The sequence below is a fragment of the Ambystoma mexicanum genome, chromosome 7q (assembly GCF_040938575.1).
Source record: "Ambystoma mexicanum isolate Mex_15411 chromosome 7q, UKY_AmexF1_1, whole genome shotgun sequence".
Taxonomy (NCBI): Eukaryota; Metazoa; Chordata; class Amphibia; order Caudata; family Ambystomatidae; genus Ambystoma; species Ambystoma mexicanum.
In genome coordinates this window covers 625,352,271-625,371,718 of record NC_090941.1, presented here as the reverse complement: position 1 = coordinate 625,371,718, position 19,448 = coordinate 625,352,271, and the positions used below count along the sequence as shown (strand labels likewise).

Here is a 19,448-nt window from a genome sequence, read left to right as displayed (position 1 = left end):
GACACAGACAAAAAGGGGTAGGATTTAACCCTTTCCACTACTCCATGTAAGATGGGGTGTACTGGGTCTGTTATTTAAAGTGACTATGTAAAGTTAATAGCATTTTTACCTGTTTCTGGGGGACAATAGTCAGCCCCCGAAAAATTGAGTCAGGGGGAAGTCTCAGAGACAACCCTGTGTCAGTGCACTGAAGATGCTGTGTAACACATACCAAAAGTTGGGCTCATGGAGTGGTGTAGCTCCAGAGCCCAAGATCACACAAAGTAGAAATACACATGGTAAAACACATGTAGGAATGGGAAAAAGGTTCACACTCTTACCAGGTGAAAAAAAGAAACCCCTGAAATCCAGCAAAGCTGCTGAGGGACTCACTAGGTAAGAAAAATTAGCCATAAATGAGAATTCTCCCTAACAAGAAGTCCATTAAAAGAGCAAATTACTTGCCTCTCTAGCACTTCTGATGGATGTTCCTCCCACGGATTCCTCATCGCCCTCCAAGTAGCAACTGTTTTGGGAGATGCATATTGTAGATCAGGAATCTGTGGGAGGAACAGCCACTAAAAAAACATTACTGAGAAGTATTTTATTTGTTTTTTGCACTCTGTATACTGTTGTTCAGTTCGTTTTTATTTCTTACCCGTGTAAATATAGATTGTTTTGCATCCTTGAGCATAAAACTAATTGAAGTTGGTGAAAACACAGAGAGGTGGTTACATAAGAAAGGTTAACCCTAGACCATATCACATGTATCTACAGAGCTCAAACAGTGTTGTTGGTCTTGTAAGGCGCAGGTGTTTGGGGTTAGCACTGTCCGAAAGAAATCCAAGCCAATGAGAATCAATTCCTCATAAGAATAATGGGAGTATGCCAGGGCTTCCCGGGTTATCTTTTGCATGAGGAATGTGGTTTGACATATATTCAATACAACATATATCTACCGCCACTAATCTATTGGATTTGCCTATGATGGCGCCCACATTTAAGTAAGCTTGAACATATTGTTTGTAGAAGACCTTATGGACTCGACTATTGGTAACACCTCATCATGGCTAAAATACATGAAAGATCATCTTCACCAAAAGAAAAATGGTTAGTAACGAAGTCTGTAAGACAGTGGTGAAAGATTTAATTTCCTTAAAAATGAGTTACAGGAAGGAAATACAATCCAAGAAGCAGTGTGTTAAATGTGATTTTAAGAGCATAACCCAGGCAGGCTGGTCAAACTACGCTCTGTTTTAAGTATCCTTAGAAAGGAGCCATCCTTCTTCCTCTTGGATCCATCCTGCTATTTACAAAAGGTATGGCCTTCCAGGCCAAGCAGGGTTCTAGTAGAACAAGTGTATGTGTTTGTAAATGTGCCAACTCTGATGACAAATTGCATTTTGTTATTGTGCAGCGATTATGGGTACCTAAGGGTACCCATAATCTCCTGCTAATGCTGAAGAGGTGTGTAATGAGACAGGTGCACACAGCTCTTTATTACATTTTATTAATTTCGGACCTGCACTCGGCACAGTGCCTTTACTGTGCTTTTGAATGTACCTTTCTATTAAGAAGTGACCTGTTAAATGTGAATGGTTTTTAGAATCACATTTAGCATGACCTATTCGCGTTTAGTCATATATTTATGAATTTGTGACTATTACGTGTAAGATGTATTTGTAATATTGTAATTTTATGTTTTATGAAATGGTTTATTTTCGAAATAAAGAATTTACTACTACAGGGACGCACTTTTATTGTCTTTAGAATGTTTCTAAAATGTTGCTCTTGCTTGATTTGACCATATTTCTTTTTATATTGCAATTTAGAGCCTTGCTTCCAGTTCTGCAGCAGAAAGCAAAAAAAGGCCCTCCTCGACAAGCAAAGTATTCGATTCACTGTATTTATTCAATATTTTCCAGCAAAGAAACACAGTTTGCGCAGATATTTGAGGTAACCAGATACATTGACAAAACACTGTTGCATGTCTTTTTGATCACTTATGAGATGTTTTAACCCACCCTTTTAAATTAATGACCATTATTGGCACTTCTTCTAGCCATTTTAGTGAGTATGTAAAAATGACAACAGACTCATATTATGGTCTTCTGGTTGCATGCAACAATCACACATACTTTGTTGCCTTACTGCCAGTGGAAACACCCATTTCTATTAATCTTGTAGATCGATTTTATATTCCTGAATTGCATACAGAGCTTTGAAAATGTGGTCAATCAAACAAGAGGGCACAGTCCTTATGAGGGTCAACAGAAATAGGCGTGATATATTATAGATTGAATTTTAGAAAGCTTCTATAATCATACATACCATATCTCTTCAGTTTACTCTTGATGCTTTCTTCCACTCGGGGAATGTTACCATAGCTTATGCTTCAGCAACAAAAAGAATGAGACCTCCCGGTCATGTTTACCCATATCCTATGCAGGACCTGCAACACGCCATAGCATCGTATTTTCTAATTCCCTGCGTATGACAGAATAGACAGTGCCTCTTCTTTCCAAGAGCCTCCCTCAGTGCTTGCTTTTTGTTATTTGTTGGTTTGGCTCTTAAATCTCACAGGTACAATTCACTGCACCTTGTCAACAGAATATTTCAAACTACTAGGACAGTTTTCATTTAGAATGTTTTTGGTTCAAGAGTTCCCTTTATATTCCAAGACGACTTGTTATATCTGAAGATGGAATGTAACATTCCTGTGTTATTCGTTCATTCCATGTGACCTGGTGTTTTTCATAATCTGTTTGCCTGCCCATTGGAATTGTGACTTTTTGAGCCAAAGTGCAGGGTGATTTCCTTGTTGCTCAACTGCTTTTAAACCCTTGATGACCTTTGTGGTTTTCATTGGAGGTATGGGGGACAGACATAGGAGACAGAAACAGGTGGTAAGCTTCTTGTCAAATAGTTTTATTTAAATTGTAATGGGGAATGGAAAAACACCTCACTATCCCGAAGTATATGAGGGGGTTCCCCGCATCAAAAAAACGAAGTATTAAACGGTCGTTGCCAGAATGTTAAAGAATCTGTTTTATGTCCAACACCTAATCTGACCCTCACACTTTAAACTTCTTCAAAATGGTTTAACAAGGGGAAAAATAAAGTCTCTCGGCTGCTCTCATGCAGCCTTGTTTTCAGTGCTGTAGTACAAATACAAAGTTCCAATGTGCAAAGCAACAACCAAAGTGTTCCAAAATAAAAGTTCCACTAGTTCGAAGGGTTCCTTTCCTACACTTTCATAGCCTCTAAAAAATTTTCTCCCTTTTTAATTAACTTTACAATGAGTAACAGTCTTGGTTTACTGCCTTGCCAAGATCTGTGTAAACCTATTTCTCCTAGGCTCCTCTTGTGGTTTTGTGGATGCTCTGGGTTAGTTTCCACCAGTGGGAAATCCTGTAAACCGACCCCCTGCAGCATCTGTTTGGCTGTATTGAGGAAACGTTTCTCACTGGATTTGCAAGGGTCCTGCACCGTCTTTCACACAGGCAGTCCTCCAAGCGAGCCTGATGTCCCCTCGAGCAGCTTCGCTCGTCCATGGCAAACTCACTTTATGGTTAAGTGTCTGACCCCTTTTGGGACCCGCTGATCTCAGGAGGTAGTTGGTGGAGTTGCATGGCTTTGGGACAGCGGTACCAGTGAGGCTCAGTTGTCTTGCCTCTGACCTGCCACACTCCTTCTGGGTCAGATTCCCACCAGGGGCGTCACTTTTGTGCAGCACCCTTTCCTCGGCTCTCCGCATTCACTGCAGGTCGGTAGCAATCACCTTTTTTCCAGTTCACTGTTTCTTTCATTTAGTCTGTCTCACTCTCGGCTGGTTCCAGTACTTCCTCGTCAACTCCAGCTACAGTCTGTGCACCAAAGGTTTAGTCCCCTCTTTATTCTTATTGCTCTTTCTCTTTAATAAATCTCATAGAGACTAGCGCATTGGTATTGCTTCTTATGCGTCATTCCGCCCTCCTCATGGAATCTCCTTGTCTTAGTGACGTACTCATTCTCTATAGGATTTTTCATATTCTCTAGCATGAGGTGTAGCATGGACTTGCATGCTCATGAATATTCCCTGTCAGGCTGGGAATCCTCGGTAAAAGAAAAAACAATTTCACTTTCATTTATAAACTGTCTTTCTCCTATAAACCAATCAATGAACTCTGGGTCATATTGCCCCAGCCAATGACTGCCCTCTTCCCAAAGACCCTCATCTGGCAGCCATCTTCACATTTTTACTGCACGTTCAAGTCTTGGGAGTCCTCGCGTTTCGATTGTTTTCTGGGTTTTTCATGCTTTTTCGGTAGGAAAACTCAGTTTTGTTCAAATCGAGCCCGTGTGCTCAATCGCTTATCCATCCGATTAACGGGGACCCGTTTTTCGACATCTTTCATCGCCCCTCAAGGGCATAAATTGCAGAGTGGTTTCTTCTCGATAGTTTCCAGAAGTCCATCAGGCCTACACTGCGCTGAATCATGTCGCAGGAGAAGGGACGGTGCTTCCCTCTTCAAGCTGTGCTCCAGCTGCAGCTTGCAGAATGTATTCACGGACAAGCATTCCCAATGCCTGTATTGTCTACACCCAACTCACAAGGAAGAAGTTTGTGAGATCTGCCGTGGCTTCTCCAAGCACACGATGAAGGACTGGCACGTCCGAATGGCGACGGGGTTTAATGCCAAGGCCTCAACCCCGTGTGGTCCACAGGGGCATGCCACATCCTGATCCAGCCAACCAGAGTAGGCTTCTAAGTCCTTTGAGGGTGCTCCACCCATGGAGGCCCAAGACCAGGCCAAGAACCGTGAGCCCGCTTCTGCTCGGGTTGCTGCACAAGCGGGTCCTGCGATGTTCAGGTCGCGTCCATCGTCTTCTTCAGCCTCAATCTCCAGCCATCGCTCCAGTTCTTCGTCGAAGAGAAAGTCTGTGTTAGGGAGAATTCTCAGAAATGTGCTAATTCCCTCCACCTTAGAGACCCCCCAACAACTTTGCTGGATTTTGAGGACTTGATTTTTTTTAACCTGGAGAGAGTGCGACCCTTTTTCCCACTCTCGCATGTATTTTCATATGATTTTTGAACACTGTTTCTTTTGGTTGTGGAGTCTGACAAACTCCATAGGCATCATCTTTTGCATTGTATCGCACAGCACCTTCAGTGCAGTGACACAGGGAAATCATTCAGATTTACCAAAGGTTTAAATACCTTCTCTTGGATAAACTACTGTTTCCAAGAGCAGTAAAGTGAAATTGACTTTACTTACATTTGTAACTTTCTAGACCCATCACACGCTATCTTAGAATAGGGTGCTGGGGGGGTTACTTAGTCTCCCCTTTGTCTAGCTTCTCATGTAACAATTTTATGTTACCCTTTTACTCGATGAATGGCTGGTGGCAGTGGTTTACTTTTAACTACTGTGGTGTGCATTTACAGTGGGCTGTGTTCGCAGCTGCAGTAAAAGCACCCAAGGGTGCCATTTTTATCAAAATGGCCCTGGTCTTTTTTTTTTTTTCATTTCTTTGTGGAAAGTTCCTTCTTGAGATTTACTCTGCGCGCCAAACCAGGTTTGGTCCCATGGTTCGCTTTGCTTTTGGCGGGATTCACGAGTGAAGCCCACCTCTGGCTCCAGGGTGTCTGGGGTGGGCAGGAAGTGAGGTAGGAGTCTGAAACCCCCTGTGATTAGTCTCATAAGAGTCCAAATACACTCTGTGATGATTAGCAGGCTGGACAGCCACCCTGCTGGGTGAGTGACAGCTATGCTGGAACAAATGGGAGAGAACTGAATAAAAGGCGAGGCTTTTGACTTGGAAGGCAGAGTCGACCAATGGACGAAGGAACCGAAGAACTCGAAGAGGACGCCTGCTGCAACTCCTCGACTGTTGGTTTGCCCGGTGAAGCCCTGCTGCTGTGCTGAAACTCCAAATTCATATCGACAGAGAAGCCCCTGCAAGCACGACTTCTGCCGTGAGTTGGTGGGACCAATCAACTCTAAAGTAAGCCACCTGGACATTCTCTGAGCTGGTTGCATTTCCACAGAGTTGCTGCTGGAAACCAAAACGCCGGGGAGAGGAACACCAGATTATGTGTGTTGCTTTTAAGTTGGCCAAGAGCTCCAGGAAGATCCTCCGGACGCCCAGGAAGCAGGACTGACCGAGCATGAGCCCCTTAACAGAGTGCGGGACCCCAGAAGCAAGGAAAGTCCATCTCGACAGCCAGTAACCGCGGTGTTGCTATTTGCGGTAGACGCGAGAAGCTGAAACACTGAACAGCCACTGAAAGGGAAGTTTGCCGGTTGCGAGTTTTGACCCTCCCAGTGCAGTGCAGGAGTCCCCCGATGTCCTCCCTCTTGTGCCCATGACTGAGGCCCAGGAACAGTGAGATCTGCAAAGCTGCACAGGAACAGGGGTCATCTGCTGTATTTTTTCTTCAATACAAAGGTACCGTAAAGTCAGAGTGAACTTACATCTCATTGTAGAGTTCCTTGCATCTTCTACTGCTCACAAGTCTAAACAGCTTGTGGCCCTACATTTGATTCTTCTTTTCTCCAAAGACTTCTAAAAAATTGTTCAAAGACTTTTCTACTTACCTAACAGGAGTGTTTCAGCCTATATAAGACTTTTGCCCATTGAATTTGGCTTAGCCTGTAACATTGAATGACTCTGCTTAGGGGATATAAAAGTATTTGTCTGCTTAAGAATATTTGTGATCTCTTGTGTGTTCTAATAACCTTTCTTTGACCAACTTCCAAAAGTATTCTAAATGCAAAACGTAAGATATTAATGTCCCCAGAACCCTAGCTATTGAAGTCACCTGAGGGTGTAGGTTGTGACTGTGGGCCATCCCAAAGGGGTCTTTACTGATTTAGAAAATAATATTGTACAGTTTTTGAAGTGTATTTGTGTGTTGCTTTTATATTGCTCCCTTCTGAAGGCTTACTCTAATAAATTAATAATTGTTTATTCAAGAAACCTTGTGTGTAAGAGTTTATTTGAATACCTGTCACTGTGAACTCCCCTACAGCTCACATTGACCCCTCTTGAGAAGAGCCTGGCTGCTCAACACGCTACCAACCTGTGTATTACAAGCTTATACCAAAGGTTGGGTTCCTATTGCTAGGAGGTCAGGGTTGTTGTAGTGCACCCAAAGGGTACTGCATACAATCTTGCCTAACACCCGCTGCCCCGGGGAAGCTGCGGGAGAAACCAGAGAAGGCCAGGCAGGACATGTCTTCTGTCTCGAAGACGGTCAGTGTGGTGCTCCCTCCCAGGTGGGAGGCTTCAGCCAGACCAGTCGGGAAGACTCTGGAGAAGAGGATGCCGGATCTCAGCCCAAGGCCAACCCCTCAGGACCCGAAGAAAGGGAGAGGCGTGGAAGAGTTACAGAGCACGGATATTTCTTCGTCCGATGAGGAAGATGTTTCTGTCCACACCATCCCGGAGGAGACGGGTGACTATGACGAGGGGCGGCGACAGAGGCGCTGGGCCCAGCAATCCTGTCCCCCAGGTACCTCGCAGAGATTTGTTACAGGATATTCTCTCGACCCTCCATACACTGGTGTAAGAGATTCAGAGGAGGATGCTGATGGCACCACCTAGGCGACCCCACCGATGGCGACCCTGTCGGGGCCACCAATGCCAAAGAAAAGGAGGAGACACCCCAACGCCTCCGCTATCCCTGCCCTCTCCCTCCCCTCCTTCCTAGGGACATGGGACGGACATGGCTACGATGGACACAGAAGATGACGGTGGACTCTGCGCCACCAAAGACATCTCTGCCGGATCATCCGTGCATCGGAACTTTTTCAGCTCACTCCAGAAGAGAAGAAAAAGGAAGGCTTTCTGTACCAGCGCCGGGAGGCGAAGAGGAGGACCGTTTTGTCGGTACCGCTCCTGGGCGACATCTGGGAGGAGGAGCTGGCACTTCTGAAGAACCCCTCCTGGCCCCAGTCGAAAAGGGACCGGCTTGAGCAAAAATATCGGATGCCGGGGTCTGTACCCAAATTTCTGCAATCGCATCTATCGCCAAACTCGGTGGTCTGATCTGCTTCAAGGAAGACAACGTCCAACCAGTCAACTTTGGTTAACCCGGACGGCGATTAGAAGAAATTGGGTGCTGTGGGACTGAAAGTAATTTACTCTGCAGTGACTGTCAAGGCGGCCAGCGCCTTAGCGTTCCTGGCCTGGTACGACCAGGTGCTATGGTACAAGAGGGCTCCGATCCTGGATTTCCTCCCCGAGGACAAGCGGGTAGAGGCAATGGAGATCCTTCAAGAAGGCGAAGTGGCATTGGACCACGCCATCACAGTTGCCCTGGACATTGTGGAGTTCTGCCAGATGGGAAACAGGGTTTTCCTCCGTCGTCGTGGCTGGTTGAAGGCCACCCACTTCAGGCAAGAGGTCCAGACGAGGGTACTGGTTATGCCGTTTGATGGAGACAATCTTTTCATCAAGGTAGAAGACTAAATTCTTCAGGCCATCAAAGCCGACACAGAGGGGCCGTGCCCTAGGTATGCTGCAACAGCACCGTCCGTCCTTTCGTCCCTCAGGAGTGCAGGCGGGTGAAGTCTTCAAAGAGTTTCGGCGGTGTATCGTCCTCTTACCACCAACCCTCCTGTTCCACGACCCAGGAAGCCTACAGGGGTCGTTCCAAGGCTCTCGGAGGTGGCTGCTTTCGTCATGTCACCCAGGGCAGCACGCCGGCCCCAAAGTAGCACTGAACTGGTCAGGACGTCTGGGCCCCCACCCCTGCACCTCTGTGGGAGGCCGGCTGGCGAACTTCATCTGCGCGTGGGAGAACATCTCCACCGATCGATGGATGCTGGACGCTCTTGCCCACGGACACACTTTGGAGTTTCAACACAAGTGTCCGAAGGAACAAAACATCCTGCAGCTGAAGGTTCAGGCCATGTTAAGATAAGGGGTATAGAGCTGGTTCCGAAGCGACTCCGGGGCTCTGGAGTTTACGCAAGATACTTATTGGTAAGCAAGAAGACAGGAGCTCGAGAGTCCCATTCTCGACCTAAGACTCAACAAGTTCATCAAGTCCCAGAAATTCAGTATGGTCACCTTACAGCATGTGCTCGATAAACTGGAGGAGGATTTCTTTCTTTTGTAGTTTGGATCTGGAGAACACGTACTTACACGTCCCCATTCACATGAAACATCGAAAGTTCCTGCGCTTCGTCATTCAAGGGAAGCACTACCAGTTCAATGCTCTCTCCTTTGAACTGAGGTTGGTGCCCAGAGTCTTTACAAAGTACCTGGCTCTGGTGGAGGCCCATCTACAACTGCAGGGAATTAATGTGTGTCCTTACCTCGACGACTGGCTCATCAAGTCGAAGGACATTGCCGTCGATCACATGGAGAGGACCGTCCGGCTGCTGGTGGATCTGGGGTTCTCTGTAAACTATGCAAAATCCTACTCGACTCCATCACAGGACGCTCTGTTCCTGGGGTCCAGGCTCAACACAGTGTCCCGTCTAGCGGCTCGGTCGGAAGAGAGATTAGCGGCCATTTTGGGCAAAGTGCAACGGCTGTTAGCACGAAAGATCGCCACAGTGAGGACCATCAAGTGTCCTTGTCATGCTCTACAGGTTACGGATGCGACCACTCCAGGAGTTCCTGGACGATCATTGGATCCTAGTGTCTGGAAGTTTCAAAGACCGTATTGTGCTCTACAAGGATTTCAGTCGAGCGATAAGGTGGTGGGACGTGTGCTCCAACATCGCTGGGGACGCAGACTTCCAGAGCCCCCCATATCAGGAGACGGTCATGACAGATGCTTCCCTGGAAGGATGGGGAGCACACACCGGACGTCTCCACGCCAGAGGCCTGTGGCTGCCGGAGGAGAAGACGCTACACATCAACGTACTGGAACTACGGGCTGTGTTTTGGCCCTGAAGTCATTTCTTCCGTCCCTCAAGGGCAAAGTGGTGAGGGTCTTCACGGACAATACCACCACTATGTTTTACATCAGGAAGCAGGGGGATCCCCAGTGCTCCCCAGAGAGGTGCCGGTGTGAGGAATCGCTCAGGGAGCGGGAACTCCTCCAATGTTTCTTCTTCTTGTCCTTTTACTTTTTTTTGTGCAGCTGTTCTGTTTTCAGAACAGAGTTCCTCATCATGCGACCCTGAATGAGACAGCAGTGCCTCACCGGTCAACTTGTGGACGAAAGTGACGATCTTCGCCACCCTTTTCCCAGAGGAACTTCCGGTGCATGGACAGACATGACCCGCAAACATGGATGTCATGAACCCTGCACAAGCAATAAAGACAAATCCGGTGTGGATCCGAGACAGACACCTGTGTTAGGGAGAATTCTCTGTAAAGGCTAATTTCCCAAACCTAGTGAGTCCCTCAGCAGCTTTGCTGGATTTTTGGGGTTTATTTTTTTTCTCCTGGTAAGAGTGAGACTCTTTCTTCCACTCTTAGACATGATTTGAGAATGTCCTTTGACTTTGTAATGTGTTTTATGGGCTATGGGGTCTTTTACTCCATAGGGCTTCATGTGTTTTTGGGAAGTATGTTACACAGCACCCTCAGTGCAGTAACACAGGGGTGTCATAGTGACCCCCAAACATAGACTCCATACCCCGGGACTGCCTACTGTCTCCCAGGACATGTAAAGACACCATTGGCTTTACTAGTCTTAAATTGTGAACAGAAACAGTACAAACCATCATATTGTGGAAGTACTGGTAGGGGTAATTCACTTGCCCCTCGGTCTGTTTGCCAAGGGGGCACTGTCCAGTCCCCCCTTGTCGAGTTTCTGGCTGGTGGCAGTTGATACCACGCGAAATATTCCACCAGAATATTTCCTATGGGATTTTCCCATTCATTTTAAACGCACCACTTTTTGGTGCAATGTTAAAGATACCGCCGGGTTATCTGTTTAATATTTATTCCCCGGTTGGGTCTTTTTGCCAGAACTCGGTTTTAAAATGGCGTTTGTGTTCGCCTCTGAAACCCTAACCCAAGTCGAGCCCTTTGTTCCACTTTTGGTGGGCTTCTGCACAGAAGCATCCACAAGTGGTGCCACTCTCTCTGGGTCTACAGGATGTGTGGGGGGGGGGGGGAGAATAGGCACCCTGGACTAAGTTGCCTTGGCAACTCAAGTCGCACTCTTGTGTGATTAGCCCAGTGGGGAGCCACCCGGCTCACCACTTAGCATGTTTGATTGACAGCTAGGCTGATGAATGGGGGTTTTCTGCATAAAAGCAGGGCTTTGGGGACTGGAACTTCAGAAGTCGCCACAGGACCTAAAGAATCCGAAGAGGGGAGAAGCGGAGCCATCTACAACGACGACACCACCGGTGGAGCCCTGCTGTACGAAACTTGCCACTTTCCCGACGACAGAGAAGATCTTCTTCCAGGAGAGTCTTCTTCCCTTTGAGCTGGTGGGACCAACTAGTTCGCCTTTTTCGCCTTCTTGGATCGTCTCGTGGTCAAATCGCCCGTGCCAAGCACCCCGGCGGCCGGATAGCCACGCTTCACCACTACCGCGAATAAAAGGGTAGTACCTTTTAACCGGGAAACTCTGCGGCTGGTTTCTTCCCTGGCAGTGCAACGACCTCCAGCTTTCCTCCATGTCGAGATCTTCTCTTCCCCTGGACAGAGCCCCGACTTGCATGCGCTGCCAGGAACAACTGCCCACGCTTGAGCTTTCTCACCATTTCAGGTACTGTGTCCCGCCTAGTCTCCCTTGCAACAGACTGTCCAAGGTGTCCCGTAAATCCTTGACTCTCTATCCTGGGGTGACCTCGGACCTGTTAACATTACCTTTCTAACTTGATCCAACCTCTTTTTGTCTTTCCTGCAAAGACTTTGAGTGCATTTCCACTGTGTGATCTTGGGCACATTCCGCCTTGCTCTCCAAGAGTGGGCCTGGCCTATGAACTTTTTGCTCTACAGTAGACCCTGCCTTTCTTGACTTGCTGTGGTTTCTTAAAAGTGTTGGTACTGTGTGATTTTCCTATTCTGCCTTTTCTCTCCCTTTTTAAACAAATTATTGGAGTGCCATCTATGGTTACGCGCTCACCTCTGTTTTGCTAAATAAGTGGTGTTTTAACCTAGACTTGTCAAATGATTAGGGAGGTGTATATATTTCTAGTGCCTGTGTTTGAACTTGCTTGACATATTAGTGCCAGTGTATTTTTACAAGTGTTTTTAAATAAATAATTATATACTTTTATACCAAAGCTCTGGTCAGTGTTTGCTTCTGCTTCTGTATTTTTAGCCCTATTGTGTATACTCTATATACTGCCTAACTCTTCTTGAGAGAAATCTGACTGCTCAGCCACAGCTACCAGGTAAATCTGGGTGGTACAGACCGCTACCAATTGGGTCTACTGCGAACACCTGTAGTCTTAAACTTTTTGCAGTGGTCCCTAAGGGAACTGCACAGGTTTCTGCCTAACAGGATTGTATCACCCTCTTTGCACATGAACCTTATTGCAAAGACTGGGCTTTTCCCTGAACTACAAAAAGTCTCTGGTTTGGCCGTCCCACTCTCTCAGAATCATTGGAGCAGTCTTGGACACTCTCCTCCGCAGGGCATTCCCTTCCGAGGACCGACTGGAAAGCATCTTTTGGATGGCCAATGTTCTCCAATCCCTGGGACAAGTTCCGGCCATGGCCTTCCTATGCTTTCTGGGCATAATAGCCTACTGCATCCTAATGGTGCCTGATGCGAGGGTGAGCATGAGATCGCTCTTTGGCTTTTCCGTTGCCAGTGGTCGCAGTTAGAGAGTCGCATGTCAGACCGTTTACAGATCTCTGACCATATGTGGCTCGGTATCTAGCATGGTTGGCCATGAGACAACTTGGTGAGAAGCGCATTGTTTTACCAACCTTGCCACAGGTGACTGTGGTAACAGACAAAACTGACTGGTTGGGGAGCTCACCTGTTGGATCTGACTCTGTGCAGACTGTGGTCTCCTGCGGAGTCTCGGGAACACATCAACTTGCCAGAGCTGAGGGAGATCAGGCTGGCCCTGGTTGCTTTTCACCCCTCTATGAAATGCAAGACTCTGCTGATCCTCACAGGCAACGCAGTGGCCATGCAGTACCTCAAGAAACAAGGTTGTGTGGGTCCTTGGCTCTGTGCAGAGAAGCAATGCGGCTGTGGTTCTCAGCTCTGGAGAACGGTGTCTGTTCTGCTTTAGGGATTTTTCGTGCCTGGGAGCTTGGGAGCGACGCACTGATGGTTGAGTGGACTTGCCATTCCACTGGTTCTCAGAAGTTTCTGCCTATTCGGAACCGCGTTAATACTTACAACTCCGAACTGGGCCCGGTGAATTTTGTATCTGTACATGTCCATCTTCCCTCCCTGGAGCCTTCAGAGGAGAATCAACTTGCTCTCCAAATCGGAGGGGCGGTTCCTCCAGCAGATCCTCCGCCGCCTAAATGTTCATACTTAGCTACTGAGTGGGATGTGTCGGACAACGTTCTTGATGTACTTCTCCCAGCTCGTAGGCCCACTACCAAGTCTATTTATGCCTGCAGATGGAATACATTTTCGACTTGGTGTCGAGGGATCTGGAATGTTTATCCTGTCCATTACCTCCCGTTTCAAATGTTTTGTTGTCCTTTGCCCATGAGAGCCTGCTTATTGGTACTGTTAGGGGATACCTTGCCACTATATTGGTTTTCAAGAAGTCTTCGGTACAGGGCTCGTTCTTTACCATCCCCACTGTCATTTAATTCTTGCGTGGTGTTACTGAGAATTCTCAGAAATGTGCTAATTCCCTTGTATCTTAGAGACCCTCAGCTCTTTTTGCTGGACTTTAGGACTTTTAATTTCTAACCTGGAGAGAGTGAGACCTTTTTCCCACACTCTCGTATTTTTTCTGTGATTTTGCGTCTGTTTCTTTTTGACTTTGGAGTCTTACAAACTCCATAGGCATCATCTTTACATTGTGACGCACAGCACCTTCAGTGCAGTGGCACAGGGAAGTCTCTTAGATTTTCCAAAGGTTTCAATACCTTCTCTTGGTGAAACTACTGTTTCCAAGAGCAGTGAAGTGAAATTGACTACTTAAATTTTGTAACTTTCTAGACCCAGCACACACTATCTTACAATAGGGTGCTGGAGGGGTTACTTAATATCCCCTTTCTCTACCTTCTCATGTAACACCCTTTCTACAATTAATGGCTGGTGGCAGTGGTTTATCTTTTACTAATATTGTGTGTTTTTACTGCAAACTGCAATTGCAGCTGCAGTAAGTCACCCATGGGTACCCATTTAGTCAAATGGCCCCGCTCTTCCTTTTTCACCCATTTCCTGTTGCAAAAGTCCTTGAGATTTACTCTGCGTGCCGAACCAGGTTTGGTACCTTTGTTCGTTTTGTCTTTGGTGGGATTTACGCCTGAAGCAAGCCTCTGGCTTCAGTGTGTCTAGCAGGGCAGGGAGCGAGTCAGAAGCCCAAAACTCCCTGTGCTTAGTCTCCTTGGCTACAGGAATGCACCCAAGGGTGATTGGCTGGAGGGCTGTCCTTGGAGGATAGCCACCCTGCTGTGTGATTGACAGCTAAGCTGCGAATGAATGGGAGAAACCTGCATAGAGAAGGCAAGGCTTTTTTGCTTGGAAGGCAGAGTTGACCACTGGACGAAGGAATCTGAAGAAGAACTTGGAAGAGACTCCTGCTGCAACTCCGGGACCGTTGGTTTGCCCGTTGAAGCCCTGCTGCAGTGCTGAAGCTCCGAATTTGCCTCGACTAGAGAAGACCTGCAAAGGACGACTTCTCCCCTTAGGTTGGGTGGGACCAATCGACCCCGAGACAAGCTCATCTGGAAATCCTCTAGGAGCGGACTGTACTTCCATTGCTGCTGCTGGAACCGAAGTGCCAGGGAGAGGAACATCAGAATCGAGTGAGTGGCTTTAAGTCGGACCCAAGTTCCAGGAATATTCTCCGGACTACCAGGAAGCAGGACTGACTAAGCCTGAGCCAGCTCAACAGAGTGCTGGACCCCAGATGCGAGGAAAGTCCATAGTGGTATCCGAGAACCGTGGTGGTGCTATTTGCGAGATCCACAAGGAGCTGAAACCACAAAGTGCAGCTGATCTGAAGTTTGCCCATTGCTGCACCCAACCTTCACTTCATAGTGCAGGAGAGTCCCCAGATGTCCTCGGTCTTGTCCCCACGACTGAGGCCCAGGAACAACTGGATCTGCAGAGCTACACAGGAACAGAAGCCAGCTGGAACCACTTTCTTCTAACCAAAGGTACTGTAAAATTAAGGTGACTTCACTCTTGTTGTGTATCCTTGCTAGATCTCAGTTGAGACTTGTCTTGGTTGCTTTTGCAGAGTTGCTTGCAGCTTCGCCCCTCACAAGCCTCCCAGTTTGTCACCCTACAGTGATTTCATTTTCTACAAAGACTTCTTAAACATTGTGCAAGACTTTTACTTACCTGCAAGAAGTGCTACAGCTCACCTAGACTTTTGTTCAATTAACATTGTCTGGCCTGGCTCCCTGGAAGACTCTTCTTCCCTCTGACTTTGTGCTGTACCTTTCCTCCCGGAAAGGGTTAATTTCTTTTGCATATGGGGTGTTCAAAAGTACTTACTTCAGAAATATTTGTTTAACCTCTGTTTTATTCTTCATCCCTTTTCTTTGACACGCCTCGGAATTGCTCTAAATGTACTAGTGAGAGATTAATGTCCACAGTGTCCTAGTTATTTAAGTCACCTCCATGTGTATGAAGAAACTGTGTGCCATCCCAAATGGGTACTTGCTGATTTAGAGAAACTATGTATTTTGAAGTGTATTTTTGTGTTCTATATTGCTCCCTTCTGAAGAAGGCTTATTCAACTGACTGTTAAATACATTAATAATAGTTTAATCAAGAAACCTTGAGTGTAAGAGTTAATTTGAATTATTATCATTGTGAATCTCTTTGTAAAAACCCTACTGCTCACATTGTCCTCTCTTGAGATAAGCCTGGCTCCTCCACCACGCTACTCACCTGTGTAGGACCGACTTATACCAAAGGTTGGGTTCCTATTGCCACGAGGACAAGGTTGATGTAGTCTCCCAAAGGGTACTGCATACAATCTTGCCTAACACGTGTTTTGTGTAACCAGTTTCCTTCACGTCAGTTTGTCCCAACGTGGGATTTAAATTTGGTTGTGATAATCCTTCTAGGAGCTCACTTTGAGACCCTCCATTTATGATCTATTAGACTGCTCACCCTTACAGTGATTGTCCTGGTTGCCATAACAGAGATGAACGAGTGAGCTCCAGGCGAAATCTGTTCAACCGCCCTTGGATTTTCATCTCTCTCATAGGATCAATCTTCCTGTGTGTTTTCCTCTGCCTCATCCTTCTAATGCATAGGAGCGATTCCATCGGCTGGACCTGGTGCGGGCTCTCAACTACTGTGTGTCTCAGGCGAGAGAGAGACTAGGAAAAATGTCCAGTTTTTCATTGGTTACACTAGTGCTCGTGCTGGTAGAGATGTGACTAAACCGACTCTCTCAAGGTGAATTATTCTCTGCATCTCGGAATGCTACGATCTCACTGGGAAGGATGCCCATTGTATCAGAGAAGTGGCTGCCACCTATGCCCTGCAAGGGGAATCCCGGTCCTGGACATCTGCCAGGCAGCAGCGAGTGTCTCTGCACACGTTTGCTACTGCTTGGATTCCATTGCGCATTAGAAGGGTGGTCCTCTAGAGTTTTTTGGACTAGGTGGTGTCCTTGGTCTCCTCCCTCCTCCAGAGATTTTCATACTGTTTTAGGAGTCTATCATAAATGAGGATCCCGTGGTAGGAAGCAATCCATTAAAAGAACAAATGACTTACCTTGGTAATGTTCTTCGTGATCGATATTCCTCACGTTTATTCCTCATTGCCCTTCCTCCCTGCCCCTCTTGGGGATAGCTAGTACATTATTGTTTCTGTGGTCCCTCGGCATCAGAGCGCTACGGAAAAAGGAACTGAGGTCATGGGCACAGCACCTCAATGTATACTGGCCCTGATGCCATGTTTTTCGCCGGGTGACTAGGGGTGCCCCCCTGTTTTCCAGCAAGGTTTCTGAAGAAAAGGTGCTCTGTGGACAGATTATCATATATGAGTAACCTGTGGGAAGAACATCCATCAGAAAGTACATTATCAAGGTAAGTAATTTATTTGAGGCCACCTAAACAAAGGGAAGCACATGGAAACAAAATGGGCGGGAGCAAGATTAAAAAGACATTTGTACCGTAATGGATCCCAAAAATGTACACTTGGGCTCCCAATGCACTCAAAGGTTTGCACCCTTGGTAAAGCCAACACCGAAGCATATTCTCATCCCCTCACCCCCCCTCTCACCACCAAAAAGAAGTCAAGGAACTAAAAAAGACAGGTGCAAAAGCAAGATTTTGAGAGGTTTATGATCCTTTAAATAGGTGCTCTGGCTTAATACTCACCTTTCCAGACGATTACTAGGGGTAACTAATTCTTTGTGGGGTAAGCCACATGGTTAATAGTTGGTAAACGTCCAGATTAGGCAGATTATGTTTTTGGAATTCCCCGACTTCTTTGTTGTGGGCCTGCGTTTGCAAACTATAGGTCCTACAAGTAAGCTTGATAATGTTCTTACTCTTGGAGAGGGCATTTGTGCACAAATACCCTCTGAAGCAGCAATATCCCTTTCTCCAGACCTCCATTAGAACATCCTAATGGCCCTGGAGGATTTCCTATACAGGAGTCCTGAGCCTTTTTGGAATACCCCTTCACCTCTCCCGAAGGAGCAGGCGGATTGTCTGACTTAATCACTCATGAATTGGGGTAATTACTAGTTCTCGTCCCGTCCCCTTTCCTCCATACTGTATGGGCGTCCCTTCCAAGGGACGGGAGACGGAAGCTTTTTCACCAGAAAAAACCTTCTTCCCCTTTAAATTTAGAGGCATGCTGGGGCGCGGCCCAGAGAGCATGCGCTGCCCTTCGGCACCACACCCCAGTCCCCTTTTCCGCATTGATGGGAATGGGCCGAATTCACCAGCACTCCTGGGTTTGGCTTCGGCCATGTAATTCCACTTGCGGATACTTTTTCTCTGTCTTATCTATCATTCAGGTACTCGATCCTCAGGCGTCACGCTCCTCCCCGGCGCATGTTGACTTCTAAAGTTTTCAGCAGGTGTCCATCCTGCAACGGGCTCTTTCCAACTTCAGACCCCCACGCCCTCTGCCTACGTTGCCTTGACTCAGACCACGGTTGGCAGTCCTGTTTGGCGTGTGACTCGCTGTCCTCGAAGGTGCTGAAGAACAAACTAGCCAGGTGGAGGGAACTCTTCCAGAGGTCGCCTCCAGAGGATCTCAAGAACTTAGTGAAGCATCAAACCAGGCCCAAGGTAGTGCAATTATTTTCCAGCACACCCCGCAAGGGAGACTCCTTCCCAGTGACTCTCCCGTGCGGGAGGGACCGGCCAGGTCCTTCTACCGGCACGTGCTCCAAGGCTGCTACAGCTACCAGCCTTCGGGTCGAGGGGTCCTCGGATCCTCCCAGGTGCAGTGTCGACGGACCGGAAGGTTCTTGTACCGGGTCTACACCCGAGGGGCTATGCCCTTTTACCGACACAATGTCTGAGGGGCTATGCCTTAGCACCGGCAATACATCCGAGGGGCGCCTAAACGCAGCTCTACCGACCCCCGGGTTGAGGGTCTGACACCTAACGGGCCGGGGCCCGAGAAGCAGGGTAGGCCTCGTGATCCACATGCAAGAGTCTTGGACAAGGCTGGGCCAGCGGGCTGAGCAACACGTCGCAGGCACGTGGCGGGCAGCTCGACAAAATGGCAGCCGTGCCAGAAAAAGACACCCATCTGACGCCATTCCACGAATTCTGCGAAAAACGAGCGTCAAGGTGGGACTGGCCTCATCCAGGTACGTGGCCTACAGTCTACCCTTCATTTGCGCAAGGCAGCTTTCCGTTGCATCCATATGGACAGGGTATGCAGCGGGTCCAGCAGCCCCCCGCAAATCCCGTTGGCACCCCCTGCCACCTCTTTGGCCAGTAGGGGAGGTGCTCTTCGAGAAGTTTCTCAGCCTCATGAGGTCTCCTCAGATGGGGGTATCATCAAAGACGCAGTCTGGGAAGTCCTCCCTGCCATGCTACAGGCACCACAGACGCCTCCATCGGGCCCCCAGGCAACGGTGCAGCCACCTCCTCCGGGACCACAGCCAACTCCGCAACCTCTGCAGCCTCCTCAGCCTCCGGCTGCGGTCCCTTTTTCCCCAGCCTCCGGCGCCATCTACCCCTCCTCCTCCACACAATCCTCCAGATCCACAGGATACGGACGAGGAGGAGCATCCGGAAACGCCATCCTCAGCCAGGGCCTTCCATGAACGTCTTGCTGGCCTGGCGGAGTACCTGGGCCTCACCCAACTCGAGGTCAAACAGCCAGACGAGGTTCTGGCTGAAGTCTTCACAAGACGCCCCTCTGCCAACACAGAGATTCCACTGCAAACCAATGTAGTCTCCTTGGCTCAAGCCCC

The 19,448-nt window shown here is 47.8% G+C and overlaps 1 protein-coding gene across 11 annotated transcripts in view; it reads left to right on the top strand.

The window, feature by feature from the left end:
- PDS5B (PDS5 cohesin associated factor B) overlaps positions 1-19,448 on the top strand; it is a 2,333,811-nt gene that overhangs the window by 1,273,569 nt on the left and 1,040,794 nt on the right. For all 11 annotated transcript variants that reach the window (XM_069639007.1, XM_069639003.1, XM_069639002.1 and 8 more), the window contains one exon: positions 1,812-1,935. In XM_069639007.1, the coding sequence (XP_069495108.1) occupies positions 1,812-1,935 (124 nt within the window). The remainder of the gene's footprint in view (positions 1-1,811; positions 1,936-19,448) is intronic.